Genomic DNA, 16,141 nt, shown 5'->3' with positions numbered 1-16,141 from the left:
TTGTTCAAGGACTGGTTCCTCTAAGCAACATTCCCAAAATATGTGAGATGAGACTTCAAAATCCTTGTCTCCATCTCAGAAGCACACAGTTCGAATCCACCAGATGTTCTGCTGGAGAAGGATGAACAATCTCCTCCTGTACCTGTCAGACCCAATTTGATGGTATACACACAAATTAATAATAATAATAATAATAATAATATAAAATCCATTACCCCCCCAAAAAAATCCTTGTCTCCAAGGAGAAATCTGGTTTCACCCTCTGTAGTACAGATCTATTTGTACTCCTGGCAGTCCATGGTGGTTCATGGTCTTAAAAAAAAAAAGAAAATTAAAATATATATCTGTGTAGGGTGTCAGAACCCTTGAAAACTGGCTTTCCTAGTCATTATGTTAACCCCCTTGGGGGTATAATCTCCAGCAAACTTAACTGAAGCCACATAGTTTGTAAATCATCAACAGCTATGTGGCCAATATAACAGAGTGCTTTCCACACTGTGGAAAACAGCAGTGACAATGGTGAAGAGATTGTAGCACTGTTGTGAAGATTTTGTTTCAAAGTGTATCCAGAAGAACCTTGGAGATGTAGTCACAGTTAGGTTTTGCTTGCTGAACTTAAACCTGGAAAAACTGACTTATAACTGCCCTGAGATAAAGTTTCCTGTATGACTGAGGAAACCAAAGGCTTCTTTCATTTGTGCTGTTGAACTGAACCTGGACTTTCACTAATTTAGGTGTTGTTCCTTGTTAATCTGGTTGAGACTGTGTAAAATATTCTTTGCCTCCCTCACTCTCCAACCTATTTCCCTAATAAATCCCACAAATGTGAGTGAAGTCTGTGAGTCTAGCAACACATTTAAAATTAACATAATGGTTGGTAGAAAAAGTGCAGGAGTATGAGGGGTTGTGTGTCTGATTATATAGCTATTTGGATTGTGCTATGGACATTATTGATGAGGAAGGTTCCCCGTAATGAAGTGGACGGAAGTCAGACTCAGACACTCACATTTTTCAGCAGCTCCTCTCACACTTTGTATTTTATTTCTTAATCCAAATTTGGTCCAGTTCATTTCTGTGGTGTTAACTTAGAAGTTGGGTTGTTTTTTTGGGTTTTTTTTTTTTTTTTTTTTTTTTTTTTTTTTTTATTAGATTAGCCCCCTCTGGTCTCCAGCTACCTTAACTGCAGGCACATGGTCTTGCAAATCATCAATAGCTGTGGGAGTATGATAAGAGAGACAGTGCTTACCATACTGAGCATAAAAGACTTAAGGGAGATTGGAGTACAAACCTGGTTGAAAATGAGACTCTGATGACAAGACTCTAATGATGGTGAGATGGAGAGACTATGGTATTGCTATGGAGAAACTGTGGAAAAGTGTAACCAGAGAAGCCCTGCGATAGAGGCCACAGTTAAAGGGTTTTATTTATTTTATTTTATTTTATTTTATTACTATCTGTGTGTGTGTACCATAAAATCAGATCTAAAAGGTACAGGAGGAGATTGTCCTTCCTTCTCCAGCAGAGTATCTAGTGGATTTGAACTGTACACTTCTGGGATTGCAGTGCAGCTTCTTGCCACTAGGCCACCAGAGCTTGCCCATAGTTTATTGGTTTTTTTGCCAGATAATGGAAGGAAAAGCTGACTGCTGATCTGAAACTAGAGCCTGGACTATTTGAGGAATTGTGCCTTGAAACTTCTGGACTAAAACCTAGACTTAAAATGGCTTAAAATGGATGGTATTCTTTTTCTCCTCCACTCTCCAACTTACTTCTCCATAATTCCTGTGATTGGTACCACAGACTGCGAGTCAACAAAGAATAAATGAACCTCTAGCTGCTGGTGTGGCTCTAGAGGCACCATGGGGCTGTGGTGTGGGGTCTTTATCTGCTTTCTACTCTGGGGTATTGAGGGACTGTGCATATTTTCACTCCCTCTGGCCCTTTTAAAGAGATGTTTACGGCCTTGTGCCCCTATGTCCCATTTTATGCTCCTTACATAATTCCTAAATTCCATTCATTGCTTTTCTAAATGCTGACCTCTTCTCATAATTCTACTCTGAAAAGACAATCTATTGCTTTTCACTATAATACTCTACATACAGATAAGAAAGAAATAATTCAAAGAATCATTTAAGAAATTTTATATATATCTAGATTCACCACTTCAATGTATAAAAGTTCTTGTCCTGAGTAAACAGCAAAAGGTTTACCTTTTTAAAAAAAATATAAAATATCTGAAATATTTAGCTATAATTTATCTTCAGAAAGCATATTCTGTGAAAACTAAGCACAACAAAACATACTCTAGTTCTTTTTCATTTTAGACAGTGTTTGGGTTTTTTTGGTTTTGTTTCTTTAAACTTTTAAGTAAAAAAGTGGTTTGGGTATTTTGTTGTTTTTTTTTTTTTTACTTAAACACTTATTTTTTTGTGAATCATAACTTATGACCCACTTTTGTTTATTAGCCACGTAGTGATAGGTAACTCAAGTTACTATTGATAATACCTACTTCCAAGTTGAGAAGCCAAAGTCATGCATTGTTTCAAGAAACACTGGCTAGGTTACTGCCTTTCGTTTGCTCTTGACAGAAAAGAAATAGCACAACCTTCAGGATGTTCACTCAACTTTAATTTAGTATTTTACTTGTATTTTGCTTCAATTGGATTCGACCACAATTTTTTTTGTTATAATTAAAAAAATTTCTAAAATCCATGGTCTAGAGGGACTATGCATGATTCATAAATATGTTTAAAATCCTCATAGAAATAACTATTAGTTGACATACTGGAGAGTTTGGGGAACTTGGCTGCATGATTGAAATGTACTTAGAAGATGCTGTCAGATTCTAAGTTATTATTTGTAAATAGAGGTCAAACCATAGAAGATGGGATTTACAGTGAACACTATCAAAGTGAAGTATATATATTTAACGTATTTTTTAAGTTGAGTGAAAGTTTATAAATCATTACATTTTCTTGCAATCATTCATAGATACTTTGTCTTATAACATTAATTAAGATATATTAATGTAATTAGTGACAATATCTAACCAAACTCTTATTGTCGTTCTCTTTACCCGATTTATCATGAGTTGTACTCAACCCAACAGCATCTAATAACACACATTTTTATGCTGCTTCTGACAAACTTATGCTTTTTTTTACATTAATATTATCCCAGCACTTGCTTATATCTAAACTCATGCTATCCTCAAAGATTTTTCTCTTTAGAACATTCTTCCTTCCCATTTCCTCAATGTATATAAGTCCCCATAGAAATAATGAAGCCCGTTTCCATCTAGTTACTTGTTGTGTTAAGGTTTTATTGTTCAAAATTGCTTTCCAAGTCAAATGACATGAGGATGGGTGGGAATATGTGAATAGGATGTTTTAGCCTATCCACAAGGGGATTGACTAGTCTCACCACAAAATTGAGCAGATTCTCAATTTGGAAGATTCTGAGAATCTCATAACCAGCAAAGAAGCAGCAAGGGAGGAAAGTGTCCTTTGAGGTCAGAGATTCTTGTGCCAGCCAGACCAGGGTCTAAAGGATAAGCAGCTACAGAGGTAACAGCAGAGAATTAGAGACCTGGCGTGAGATAGAGCTGACCTTGGTACTACTATGCTACAGAACTGGAGTTAAAAGTCTTTAGTCTAAGGCTGAGTTTGAGGACTGAGTGAGGAGAGTCATAATTGACAGGTCTAAGAGATTAAAAGGGTCATAAGGTTAAAGGCTGAGGTGCTTGTAAGCACATTTAGGAAGCTGTCCTAAGTTATTCTTTGTACTCTCAACCTGAATTATAGCCTTTTGACTTGCCTAATATGTTTCTGTGGGGTCTCTGAGCTATTGCAATGGATTTTTGACCCTACAGAGCAGTGAGCTTGGTGTTGAGATGAATAGAAGGAGGATGGCAGTGTGGGGGACACCTCTCACCTCATGGGAATTGGTTTTGTGTTGTGGGTGCTATCAATGCGGACAGTTCCTCATTGTGGATTTGGTAGAAGTCAGCTATGGTCACCCTCATGTGGTCCTTGCTCTTTTTACACAGTTCAATGGCAATGAGATGAATTGTCATCACAGTGTCGGGGAACTCTTGTGGTCAAGTCCATAGTAGGTTTTGTGGCTAACCCAAAGGCCCAGCAGTGTTCCTAGTATTCAATTAACCAACGGCCCCCAGGGAAAAACAGTTTCTTCCTGTTGGGATTTATAGACTATCTATCCCATGTCAGAATTAGTTGGATGGCAGTGAGTTTGAGGTTTTGTTTATTACTGTTGTAAGGAGAACATGGAGGGGTAATTAAAGCACTTAACTGCTAACTTAAAAAAATAAAAAAGCCAGTGGTTTGAACCCAGCATGGGAGAAAGGGCAGCAGTTGTCAGATTCTCCAAATTAACCCTATTGATGCAAATAGTTCCAGTAATAAACCCATAGAGTAAAATATCTATTCATTATTTTGAGTGTTATACTAATATTTTTACATGGTAATGATTTCAATTTTCATTACTTTTTTGTCCAGCAGATTTAAGGTAAGTCTTCCTTTTGGTACTTTTTGACATGGAGGTTTGATTATTAGCTGGAGACTCTCAACAGCCCATCCTCAAATTTCTAAAGAAAGTTTTCTCCCAGCAGGTTTCTTCTTTTGCTCTGCAAACACAAATTTAAACACTAATCCTCTAATTTAGCAAGAATTCATGCTTTTCTCCCCAGGAAAAAAAAAGGTCCAGTCCCAGAAGGATCTGCTCACCCTAGACAGAAAGTCAGCAGCAGCAGGATAGGCTGGTATAGGCAAGTTTGGTCTGCTCTCAGAAGCATTAGTCTATCATCACTGTCACTGCACTCAGGCCATTTGATTGTTCCAGGTACTGGAAGTGGGTGCACTGCGGGTCAGGTGGCAGGCAATTTTGCAGACACAGAGAATAATCACACATTCTCCGCTCTGGCAAAATAGGATGGTCTGGTCAACCTAGGAAGGGCAAGGCACCTACACTATCCTGTGCCCCTGCTCCACATGGTCCCAATCTCTGGACTAAAGTGAAGGACAAGGGCCGTCCTGAAGCCAGATCAGCCCATGATTGAGCTGGGGGCAGCCCTAGTAAACCCTCTGTCTGACCCTGTATTGATCTCAGATGTTATATACCTGGGAACCCACTGTCTACAAGGAATTCTTCACACTCAGGCAGGGTCCCAAAATGTACAGTGCAAAAGTACAGTTTCAGTTGTTCATGTTTTTATTACTTGAATACCACAAAACTCAACCCGTAATTTTTTAACCCTGGCTTGTACCTTTACTACAACAAATAAGATCAACAATGATAACATTTTCAAACTATTGAATGATGGCAAATGAAGCTGAAACTCATTTCTGAAAATAAGCATGGCTGGTGTAAGCAGTAAATGCTTTATCAGAACTTAATATAATTTTGTCATTTCCAGCAACTATTTGTGTGTTCATATTATTTACATGGACTTGATAGCACCAAAAAGGGTGGTACTGCATTGGAAACCCTACTGTGTCCCGTATGCGTCAGAATCAACTCTGCAACAATGAGTTGTCTAGGTATGTTTGTTGTTTTGTTTTGTTTTTTACTTGGGTGTGGGATGGGGAGAGGATCACTGTTCTATAAAGAGAGGATTTCTGAAAGCACAGTCATTGATGGGTAACTTAAAGGCCAACTGTTTGAATCCACCAAAAACTCTTGGGGAGAAAAGTAGTTTCCTATTGTAAAGTTTCATTGCCTTGGAAACCTTTTGGGATGGATCTACTCTGTCATATAGGGTCACTATGGGTCAGAGAAAGAGAGGAAGACCAGGAACAAGATGGACTGACACATGGACTGTAACAATGGGCTTGACCATGCAGATGGCCCTGAATAGGGCAATGTTCAAAACTATTATGCATAGGGTCACTAAGAGTCATAGGAGACTTAATGTGACCTAACGACGCTAACGAACAATATGACTCAGAAGTCCAACCAGAGTGCGCTTTAGAGGCAAAGAAAATGAAATTTCATTTCATTTCCTTTGGGCACGGTTTCAGGGAAACCACTCCTTGGAGAGAGAAATTTCATGCTGAGAAAGATTGGAAATTCAGAGATAAAGAATTCATCACAGCAAGATGAACTGACAATGTGACTACTGCAATAGGCTTGGGCATAACGCAGAGAGTAGGAGGATATTGCAAGTGTTGTTCATAGGGTCACTATCTACTCACTGCTTAAATCTACAGTCATAATTTGAATGTGTTCTTGAAAGGAATTTGTTGTTATTTAGGCTTCTATTTAGCTTTCTCATCACCAGACTTCCTAGAAACTGCTCTCCAATTAAAAAATCATTCTCCTTGGCTGTAGGAACTGAACCCTTCCTTTCTGGGACTTTGAACAATTTGGGTCTGGCTAGCTACCGAATTAAACGTGCAGCTCTCTCCACATTTATTGATTTCTTCCCTAAGACTTTCTTCACTTATTTTTCTTTTTTGAGCTTCATTTAGAGGAAGGTTATTTTTGCCTTCCTAGTAGCCACATTAATGCAGGGTGGTAAAAAATAAGAAGACAAACATCAACAGTGGAATATGACTGCATCTATCAATGCTATTTTCCATCTTCCCCCTCCCTTGATTCTCTAATAGGGCTCAAGACAAACTTTTGAGGAAAATTTTGGAGCAGAATATCATAATTTTGTATCAATAATATGTTGTTGTTGTTATGTGCCATCGAGTCACTTGCAACTGATAGTGACCCTATGCACAAGAGCTCTAAACTCTGTTCTATCCTGTGCCAACCTCACCATCTCAAATGCACTCATTCCCACCACTCCACTCACAAAATCGATCCATTTGATTGAAGTCTTCCTCTCCTGAGCCATCCCTCCACTCTCCCAAACATGATTTCCTTCTCCAACGACCAGTCCCTCCTTGCAACATGCCCAAAGTATGTCAGACGAAGCTTCAGAATCCTTGACTGCAAGGAGCATTCTGGCTTCACCTTCTCCAGGACAAATCTGTTTGTTTTCATAGCAGTCCATGGTATATGTAACACTCTTCTCCAGTGCCACAGCTCAAAGGCATCAATTCTCTTTCTATCATTCCTATTCACTGTCCAACTCTCTGATGCTTAGCACATAATTGCAAAGATAATAGCCCGGATCAGGTGCACATTAGTCTCCAGCCTGATGTCATTGCTCTTCAGTTCTCTTGAGAGGTCCCTCACAGCTGACTTTTCCAATGCAATTCGTCTCTTGATTTCCTGGCTGCTGTTACCAAGAGTGTTGATTGTGGAGCCAAGCAGACTAAAACTGTTAACTATCTCAATCTCTTCACCATCCATACTGATGCTGCCAATTGGCCCAGTTGTGAGAATCTTTGTTTTCTTATGTTGAGCTTCAATCCATATAGAAGGCTGCAGTCCTTGACCTTCTGCAGCAAGCACTTCAGGTCCTCCTCAGTTTCAGCAAGCAGGGTTGTGTCATCTGCATAACGCAGGTTGTTGATGACTTTTTCACAAATCCTGATGCCACATTCCTCTTCGTACAGCCCAGTGTCTCAGATGATCTGTTCTGCATACAGATTGAAAAGGTATGGAGACAGAATACATCCCTGACAGTCCCCCTTCTTGATTTTGAACCATGTAATGTCTCCTTGTTCTGTTCTGAAGACTGCGTCTTGGTCCAAGTATAGGTTTCATATACACATTAACACTTTTTAAAAATCTCAAATACATCTTTGTTGTTGTTATGCGCTGTCAGGCAACTCTATATACTGCAGCTCTGAGCCTTGCTCTATCTTGAGTCAACCATATTGTCTCTGACCCAGCTGCCTCCATTACCCCAGTCACTGAATCAATCCATCTCATCGAGGGTCTTCCTCTCCTGAGCTGTCCCTCCACCCCTTCAAGAATGATTTCCCTCTCTAAGGACTGGTCCCTCCTTGTAACATGCCCAAAGTATGTCAGATGAAGCTTTAAAATCTTTGTTCCAAGGAACAGCTTCATTTCAACCTCTCCAGATCTAACCTGTTTATTCTCCTAGTAGTCCATGGTATATTCAATCAATATTCTTCTCCAGCACCACAACTCAGATACATCAATTCTTCTATAATCCTTAGTCACTGTCCAGCTCTCTTATGCATCTCAAGGAATTGTGAAGACAATGGTCTGGATCAGGTGCACCTTAGTCTCTAGACTGACATCATTGCTCTTCAATACTTTGGAGAGGTCTCTGACAGCATACTTTCCCAATGCAATTCATCTCTTGATTTCTTGGCTGCTGGTACCAAGACTGTTGATTGTGGAGCCAAGGAAATTAAAGCTGTTAACAATCTCTCTTCTTCATCTCTTATGCTGTTGCCAATTGGCCCAGAAGTGAGAATCTTTGTTTTCTTTATGTTAAACATCAATCCATATTGAAGGCTGCAGTCCTTGACTTTCTGCAGCAACCACTTCAGGTCCTCCTCAGTCTCAGAAAGCAAGGTTGTGCCATCTGCATAATGCAGGTTGTTGATGAGTCTTTCTCCAATCCTGATGGTACATTCCTCCTCATAGAGCCCAGCCTCCTAGATGATCTGTTCTGTATATAGATTAAAAAGATATGGAGATAGGATGCATCCCTGGTGTATACCTTTCCTGATTTTGAACCATGTAGTGTTTTCCTGCTCTGTTCTGAATGTCTCCTGTTCTAAGTATAGGGTTCACCTAAGCACACAATCAAGTGTTCTAGGATTCCCATTCTTCTCAAGGTTAGCCACAGTTTGTTGTGATCCACACAATAAAATGCCTTTGCATAGTCAATGAAACATAGATAAACATATCTCTGGTACTCTCTGCTTCAAGTTAAGATACATTTAGCACTGGCTATAGCATCCCTAGTGCCATTGTCTCTTTTAAATCCAGCTTGCATATTTGGCAGTTCTCTGTTGATGTGCTGTTCCAGTAACTTTTTTTAAAAATAATTTTCAGCACAATCTTGCTTGCATATGATATTAGTGATATTGTTCAATAATTTACACACTTTATAGGCTCATCTTTTTTTTTTTTTTAATGAGAACAAATATGGATCTCTTTCAATCAGTTGGCTAGATGCTTGTCCTTCAGATTTCTTGGCACAATCTGGTGAGCACACCCAGGGCAGTGTCTCTTTGTTGAAATATGCCAGTTGGTATGCTGTCAGTTCCCAGGGGCTAATTATTTGTCAGTGTATCTTTAGCTGCTATTAACTTAGCTATACTTCCTAAGTGACATATTTTAAAATATCTGTACAGTATTTGTACAGGAATGACCAGCTCTTGCAGAGGGAGATCATAGTTGGGTGGGTAGAGGGACAGCGCAGAGGGGAAGACCTTCCATGAGGTGGATTGATTCAGTGACTGGGATAATGAGGGTAGGAATGTCAGAGACAGTGAGATTGCCACTGGATAGAGAAGGGTTTAGGGCTGTTATACATAAGGTCATGATGAGTTGTATGCAATTCAATGACACATAACAACAACAGTATTTTAAGCAACAATATTCTGAACAGAAAATCTGGGTGACAGTTTGAACAAAATCTCAACAGAAAACTTCTGTAGGATAGCACTTTCACTTTACTGTTTTTATCTTTACTACCTCTGCAGAGTGTCAAGGATTGCAGCCTACAATATGGATTGAGGCTCAATGTCAAGAAGACAAAGATTCTCACCACTGGACCAATTGGTAGCATCAGGATGGATGGTGAAGAGATTGAGATTGTACACAGCTTCAGTTTGCTTGGCTCCACAGTCAACAGTCTTGGCACCAGTAGCCAGGAAATGAAAAGGTGCATTGCCATGGGAAAGTCTGCTGTTAGGGACCTCTCCAAAGTACTGAAGAGTAGTGGTGTCTCTCTGGAGACTAAGGTACATCTGATACAGGCCATGGTCTTCGCAATCACTTGTTATGCATCAGAGAGTTGGACAATGACCAAGGAGGATAGAAGGAGAATTGATGCCTTTGAGCTGCGGTGCTGGAGAAGAGTATTGAGAATATCATGGACTGCTAGGAAAACAAACAGATTCATCCTGGAAAGGGTTAAACCGGGTGGCTCCTTGGAGGCAAGGATTCTGAGGCTCCATCTAACATACTTTGGACATGTTGTGAGGAGAGACCGGTCCTTGGAGAAGGACATCATGCTTGGGAGTGTGGAGGGACAGCGCAGGATGGGAAGGCCCTCTATGAGGTGGATTGATTCAGTGACTGGGATAATTGGGATGGGAGTGTCAGAGACAGTGCGATTGGCACAGGACAGAGCAGAGTTTAGGGTTGTTGTACATAGGGTCACTATGAGTCGCAAGCAACTCGACGGCACATAACAACAACAACAACAACCTTTGCATTTAAGTTTACCTAACTCAAGTTTTATTTTTTTTACCTAGAAAGTTAAGCAAAAGATATATTTTCTAAAAAAAAAAAGTGATAAATCCAGCAGGATTTTCCTAAATTGACATTTCTACTGTGTAGCTAGAGTGGTATGGAATATACAGGAAGAAGATGGAAGAATTAAATATTATCCCACTGTCGGCATAGTCCATCGACAGTTGAACTGCAATGATTTTCTGAGAAAGTGATAAGCAATCAATCTCCTTCTGTATGATCTGCAGCCTCCTCAAAAAAAAAGTGTGTGTTAGGGTTGTATCCTTTTGCCATTCCTCTTTAATCTGTATGGTGACCTAGTTATTTAACTAGCTGGACTCAGTGAAGAAGAATGTGACGTCAGGATTGGAGGAAGGCTTGTCAATAACCTTCGTTATAAAGATGACACAACCTTACTTGCAGAAAGTGAGGAGGACTTCAAGTACTTACTGCAGAATATTAAATACTGTAATCTTCAAATGAGATTGCATCTCCATGTCAAGAAAACAAAAATCTTCACCACTTAACCAACAGGCAATATAATGACAGATGGGGAAAACATTGAAACTGTCAACCAGTTCATTTTACTTGGATGCATAGTCAATATACTTTGTATCAGTACTCATGAGATAGGGAGATACATTGCAGTAAGAAAGTCTACAGTCATTGACCTCTCCAAATTGTTGAGAGAAATTATTTGAGTTTGAGGACTAAAGTGTGCCTGATTCAGGCCATCATCTTTTCATTACTTGCTCATATTGGAGAGCTGAGCAATGAGTAATGATGATAAAAGAAGAATTGATGCCTTTGGACAAAGGTGTTAGAGAAGAGTACTAAATATCCCAAGGACTGTCTGAAGAAAAAAGATTGGTTTTGGAAAGGGTGCGACCAGAGTGCTTCTTGGAGGCAAAGATAATAAAGCTTCATCTAACATACTATGGGCATATTAGTAGAAGAGGATATTGTTTCGAAGGGGAAAAGGTGGAGGGATGGCAAAGAAGAAGAAAAGGTTCAAATGTGTCCGAGATAGGGTAGATAGGTTAGTGTTTATATGATGGAATATTTGATATTCCATCAAATTAATTCTTCACATATTAACAAATTTTATCATAGCTTCCTACCTATTTATTATAATACATCCCATGATGCATCTTCCATGCTGAAAGATTTGTGGTAATGGTGAGTAATACAGTTTAAGCATTTCCAACCTACTATCATGTAGATATAGCTATATAGATATGTTGTTCATAGGGTTGTTATGGTTCATATTCAACTAAACGAAACCTAACAACATCAGAAACCTGCTGGACGATCAGCTCTGAGCTGATTCCATTTTGAAGACAATGAGTTTTAAGTGTTTGGTTTTTGGTGATTTGTTTGTCGTTTGTGGAAGGAGATAGAGGAAATAAGAGAAGATGCTCTATATCTGACACCCTTTCTAGCTTTTCTCTTTCCATCTTTGCTTTTTCTCTTCTTTAATTCTAATGTTCCATTCTCTTCAAATGCTATTTCAGATTATGTTACCTCAAAAAAAAAAATTAAGAAGAGAGAAAAGGGTCAAAGTTTCAGACGTCTTTCTATATGATTTAATTGTAACTTTGTACATGACACTGAAAGACTCTCCTTCTCAGAAAATGGCTTCAGGTTTGAAGTCTCAAATTCCATATTGAATGAGGAAAATATAAGAGAAATGTGTAACCTTCTTCCATATGGTAAAGACTACTTCTACAAAAAGAATTGTTAGTTTGATCTAATTGGCCACCTGCAGAGACATTAAAGGGTTTCTCCATTGGATGTCAGATCCTAGGCATTTGGTATATGCAAACTCACTGCCTTGAAGTTGGTTCTAACTCATAAACACCCTCCATTGGGTTTCCTGAAACTGTAAATCTTTATACAGAGAAGCTTCTGCAGAGCATCCGGTAGATTTGAACTAATGCACTTTCTGTTAGCTGCCCAGTAAGTAATGCACTGGACTCTCCAGGACCCCTAAGTATACCCAGTTCCTCTAAATTTGAAGTATTAAACACCCATCTTTAATATTAATTACCTATATTCACTCATGATAAAAATGTATCACTATTGACATTTAAGATAGTAAAAGATAATATTCTGAAATAGTCTATCACTAACCATTTTTATTTCTTAAATATAAGTTATATACAGAAAGTAGAAGAGAGTGAAACGGCTATTCATATTGGATTCATGGCACTGAATGTTCCTTTTATCACAAGAGACAACTTTTTTCTTTAACTGAAGCATGTGCACAGTAAACATTTGTAACTTCAGGTGGCATCTCCAGTCTAATCTCTTAGCTGTAATCTCTTTAGTAACTAATATGTACTTGAGATGTGACTACCCTATTTTTCAAGAATCTCTGTACTGTCTTTGAATAAAAGCATAGCCCTGCACATTTTCAGCTGATGGCATTAAATCAGTAGAGTAAGAAAAGCTCAAAGGAAATCTTATGAAGCTTCCAGTCCTGTGTGCACAGAGATACTAACAGGTCTACTCCTATACCATATGAAATGTCTCATCAAACTGGTTTTAAAGATTTCTTTGAGTAAGACCCAGTAATGGAAAACCTGATAACAATATTAGACATAACATTCATTTGTGTCAAGGAGTTTTGGTATGCTATAACCAGTGAACTCTCTACACAGTGTTAAAATGTGATACCTTGGAAAACATACTAATAGTAAATTATTTGAAAACATATCCAATAACAAATTCTTTATCCAAATAAATTATCAGAAAAATATCCAATAACAAAGTGTGAAACGTTAATACTCAGCATAGTAGAATGATAGCTTGACAAAACTAAAAGCATATTCGTTTGTTTACATAAGAAAACAATCCATTCTGCCATTCTCATTTGATCCTATTCTGTTAAATCGCTTCTTCACGTATTGACAAATTTATCCAAAGTTCCTAGCTACTTATTATAATACATCCCATGACACATTTTCCATGCCAAAAGATTTGTGATAATGTTGGGTACTAGTTTTTAAGCATTTCCAACCTAATATCATTATGTTTCTTCAGTGTATGTTATCCATTCAAAAATATTATAAGAAATTTACCATTTAAACTAAACACATAGATTTAGGTTTTTTCCCTATTCCATAAAAGGAATTTTTATAGCCAAACCACATTTAAAATAAACCACACAATGTAAAGATCAATATTGTCATACAAAATTGAGACCTTCTTTTTGGTTTTCTCTTCTGGTAATAGTATAGCCTTATGTGAAAAAAAAAAAAAAGGGCATGCTTCTTTTTTTCTACAGTAGAGGGGGGTGCAAGTGAAAAGCTTGTATAATTAAAAAAATAGTCCTTATGTAAGCTTCACTATTGCATCTGTTATCTGTCTCAATGGTTGGTGCTAATAAATACTTACTTCCTGATAATTTATTCCAATTTTCTTTTATGTCAGTAAAATCACTTTCTCAAAGTGTGGTTTTATATTACAGGAAGAATCTTACCCTTTTCATGACTGGCTTTTAATTGGTTCTGATGAAAAACCTATCTTTGGATCATTTATAGGTATGGCACTGTTTTACCAAACACAGGGGCAGAAAAAAAATTTAAGACTGATTAATATTAAAACAATACAAACTAGAATCAGAAAGAATCTATGATGGTCAGTAATCATATCGCATACTTTGATCTTTCCAAGTCAGTTTGCAGGGATTATTAATAAGCTATACATTTTTACCACACAGAAAATTTTAGTAATCTATTCAAGTAGAAAGCTAATTTATAGTAGTTGTTAATCATTTTAATTGCATGATGATGATTTTATTATAATAAGTAAGAAATTAATTTTTCACTCTCAATAATTTTCCTTTTTCTCCTCTCATCCCTAGTATGGGGGGGAGGGAATTAGTCAAATTTCACCCCATTACTGAAGTATCCCTATTTCCCATAATGCATAAAATGGATATTTAAACATCTACTGCTACCTTGGGTTTAGTCTCTCAGGTCTATTTACACCATCTTCCTGCCTTCCTCTTCTCTGTTCCTCTAGTGAGTGAACTTCTCATTAATAAAAGCTAATATTTACAAGACGGAAATAACATCTAATTTGGCATGTGATTTTTGTCCAATTTCAGAGGCAGTAAGTGTATCACTGTTTAAGGATACTTAGAACCTTTGATCAATTTTGCAATGAAAAATTTCAGGTGCATTTTAAGTGTCTTTGAAGACCATCACTCTATGTTAAGTGACTTTCCTTCTTTTTTTCCAAACAAAAGGATTTGAAAAGATGACCTACCTTTATGTGACAGGCGTAACCGGGGTTGGGTGGTATCAGCTGTATGAGCTCCTATCCAGAGCGCCAGTAAGTATCCCCATAGGAGCAAGGTGACAACAAGCCCTGCAGATGTCATGCTGCCTGTGCTCACCAGTGCAAGCCCTGGGATCCGCACTTCAAAGCGGGTTTGAGTTTTACTTAGGACTTCCCTCCAGGGAGGAGCCCTGGTGGCACGGTGGCTGAAGCTGCCGGCTGAGAACTCAGAGGTGAGCACACAGCAACCACTCTCCAGCAGAACGATGTGACTGACCGTCAGCTTCAGAAAGCTTTAAAGCCTTGGGAGCGCTCTAGGGCACTTCTCCTCTGTCCTATGGGGTCTCCAGGAAGTCGGAATCCACTTGACCACAGTGGGTTTGGTCCCTCCGGGGGGCAGCGTGCGAGAGAGGCTTTGTCAGAAATCCAGTGTGTTGTCATCAGAAAGCACAGTCCCTAAGTGCCATTTGTCAGGCTGCCTTTAGATATATAAACCCTCTCTTTCCTTTGGGACAGTTGTTTAGAAGCCCGGAGCAAGAGGACATTCCAAGGAGTGAGTCTTCAGAGCCAGGTCCTGTCTAGATCTCTCTTGTCAGCAAGAAATCTGGGGTGGATTCAGAAAGAAGCAGTATTTTTTTTTAAGTCACTTCTGCAAGCAGTTCATTCAGAAAAGAGAAAAAAACAAACCCGAGAACACACACACGCACACACTGCCTTTTCCAAAGGCGCTCTCCTCTTCTGGCGCTCTCAGAAGTCAGCCTCTTGCACTGACTTGCCAAACAGCTAGTTTTAATTCACCTTTCACCTTCCTAATTAAGAACAAGAAGTGTCATTCCCTCTAGAAGTTGCAGGATCCACCCAGCAGGGATGCCTTTCTGTCAGCGCGTTCCTTGTGTTTACCGGGAAAGTTCAGGCAGGGTTGAGCAGCTTACTTGCTGTTTCTAGGAAGTATTTTCTAGTCCACGTGCCTTGCTCAGATCCTCCAGTTACAAGGAGCCTCTCCCTACTCCCTACTCGGAGGCAGGGGTGAAGTTTGCCTGATGACGATAACGGGGGGGGGGGGGGGGTCAGCAGGGAAGTCACGTACAATAGGCTGATTATTTAAGAGCATGCAAGAGACACGAGTGGGCTGCCAAAAAATATTTTTAAACCCTCACTCAAAATGAATTCTTGAATAAGTCAAAATTCAGTTAAAAATATTATTAGTTCATCACGCTCTCCATATCTTTCCCCTAGCCAAACCCCCAGTGACTCCATAGTTTATCATGTTCAGGTCTAATATTGATTAATTGATTATATTCTAGACATATGATTTTCAACTCTTGTATGGAAAGCGTGTTGTAAGAGTCTAAAACAAACAAAAAAATAGTCATCTGTGATTGTTTCATAGATATGTTAGATGTAACAGGTTATTTTATTCAGGCAAATTAACAGCAAGTCCCTTTTTTCCTAAAGCAGGTTGGCAGTTGCCCCTCAAGGCTTAAGAATAATTAAATTT

The 16,141-nt window shown here is 38.8% G+C and overlaps 1 protein-coding gene across 1 annotated transcript in view; it reads right to left on the bottom strand.

Moving 5' to 3' along the window:
• SEMA3E (sema domain, immunoglobulin domain (Ig), short basic domain, secreted, (semaphorin) 3E) overlaps positions 1-14,821 on the bottom strand; it is a 333,719-nt gene extending 318,898 nt beyond the window's left edge. Inside the window, exon 1 of the mRNA XM_006896142.1 lies at positions 14,632-14,821. Within this exon, the coding sequence (XP_006896204.1) occupies positions 14,632-14,746 (115 nt within the window). The 5' untranslated portion in view covers positions 14,747-14,821. The remainder of the gene's footprint in view (positions 1-14,631) is intronic.
• Positions 14,822-16,141: the final 1,320 nt, after the last annotated feature.

This window comes from Elephantulus edwardii, unplaced genomic scaffold (genome assembly GCF_000299155.1).
Source record: "Elephantulus edwardii isolate Elephantulus edwardi_28Jun2011 unplaced genomic scaffold, EleEdw1.0 scaffold00183, whole genome shotgun sequence".
In the NCBI taxonomy this organism is placed as follows: domain Eukaryota; kingdom Metazoa; phylum Chordata; class Mammalia; order Macroscelidea; family Macroscelididae; genus Elephantulus; species Elephantulus edwardii.
The sequence above is the reverse complement of the archived record's forward strand: the minus strand, read 5'-3'. Positions and strand labels throughout refer to the sequence as shown.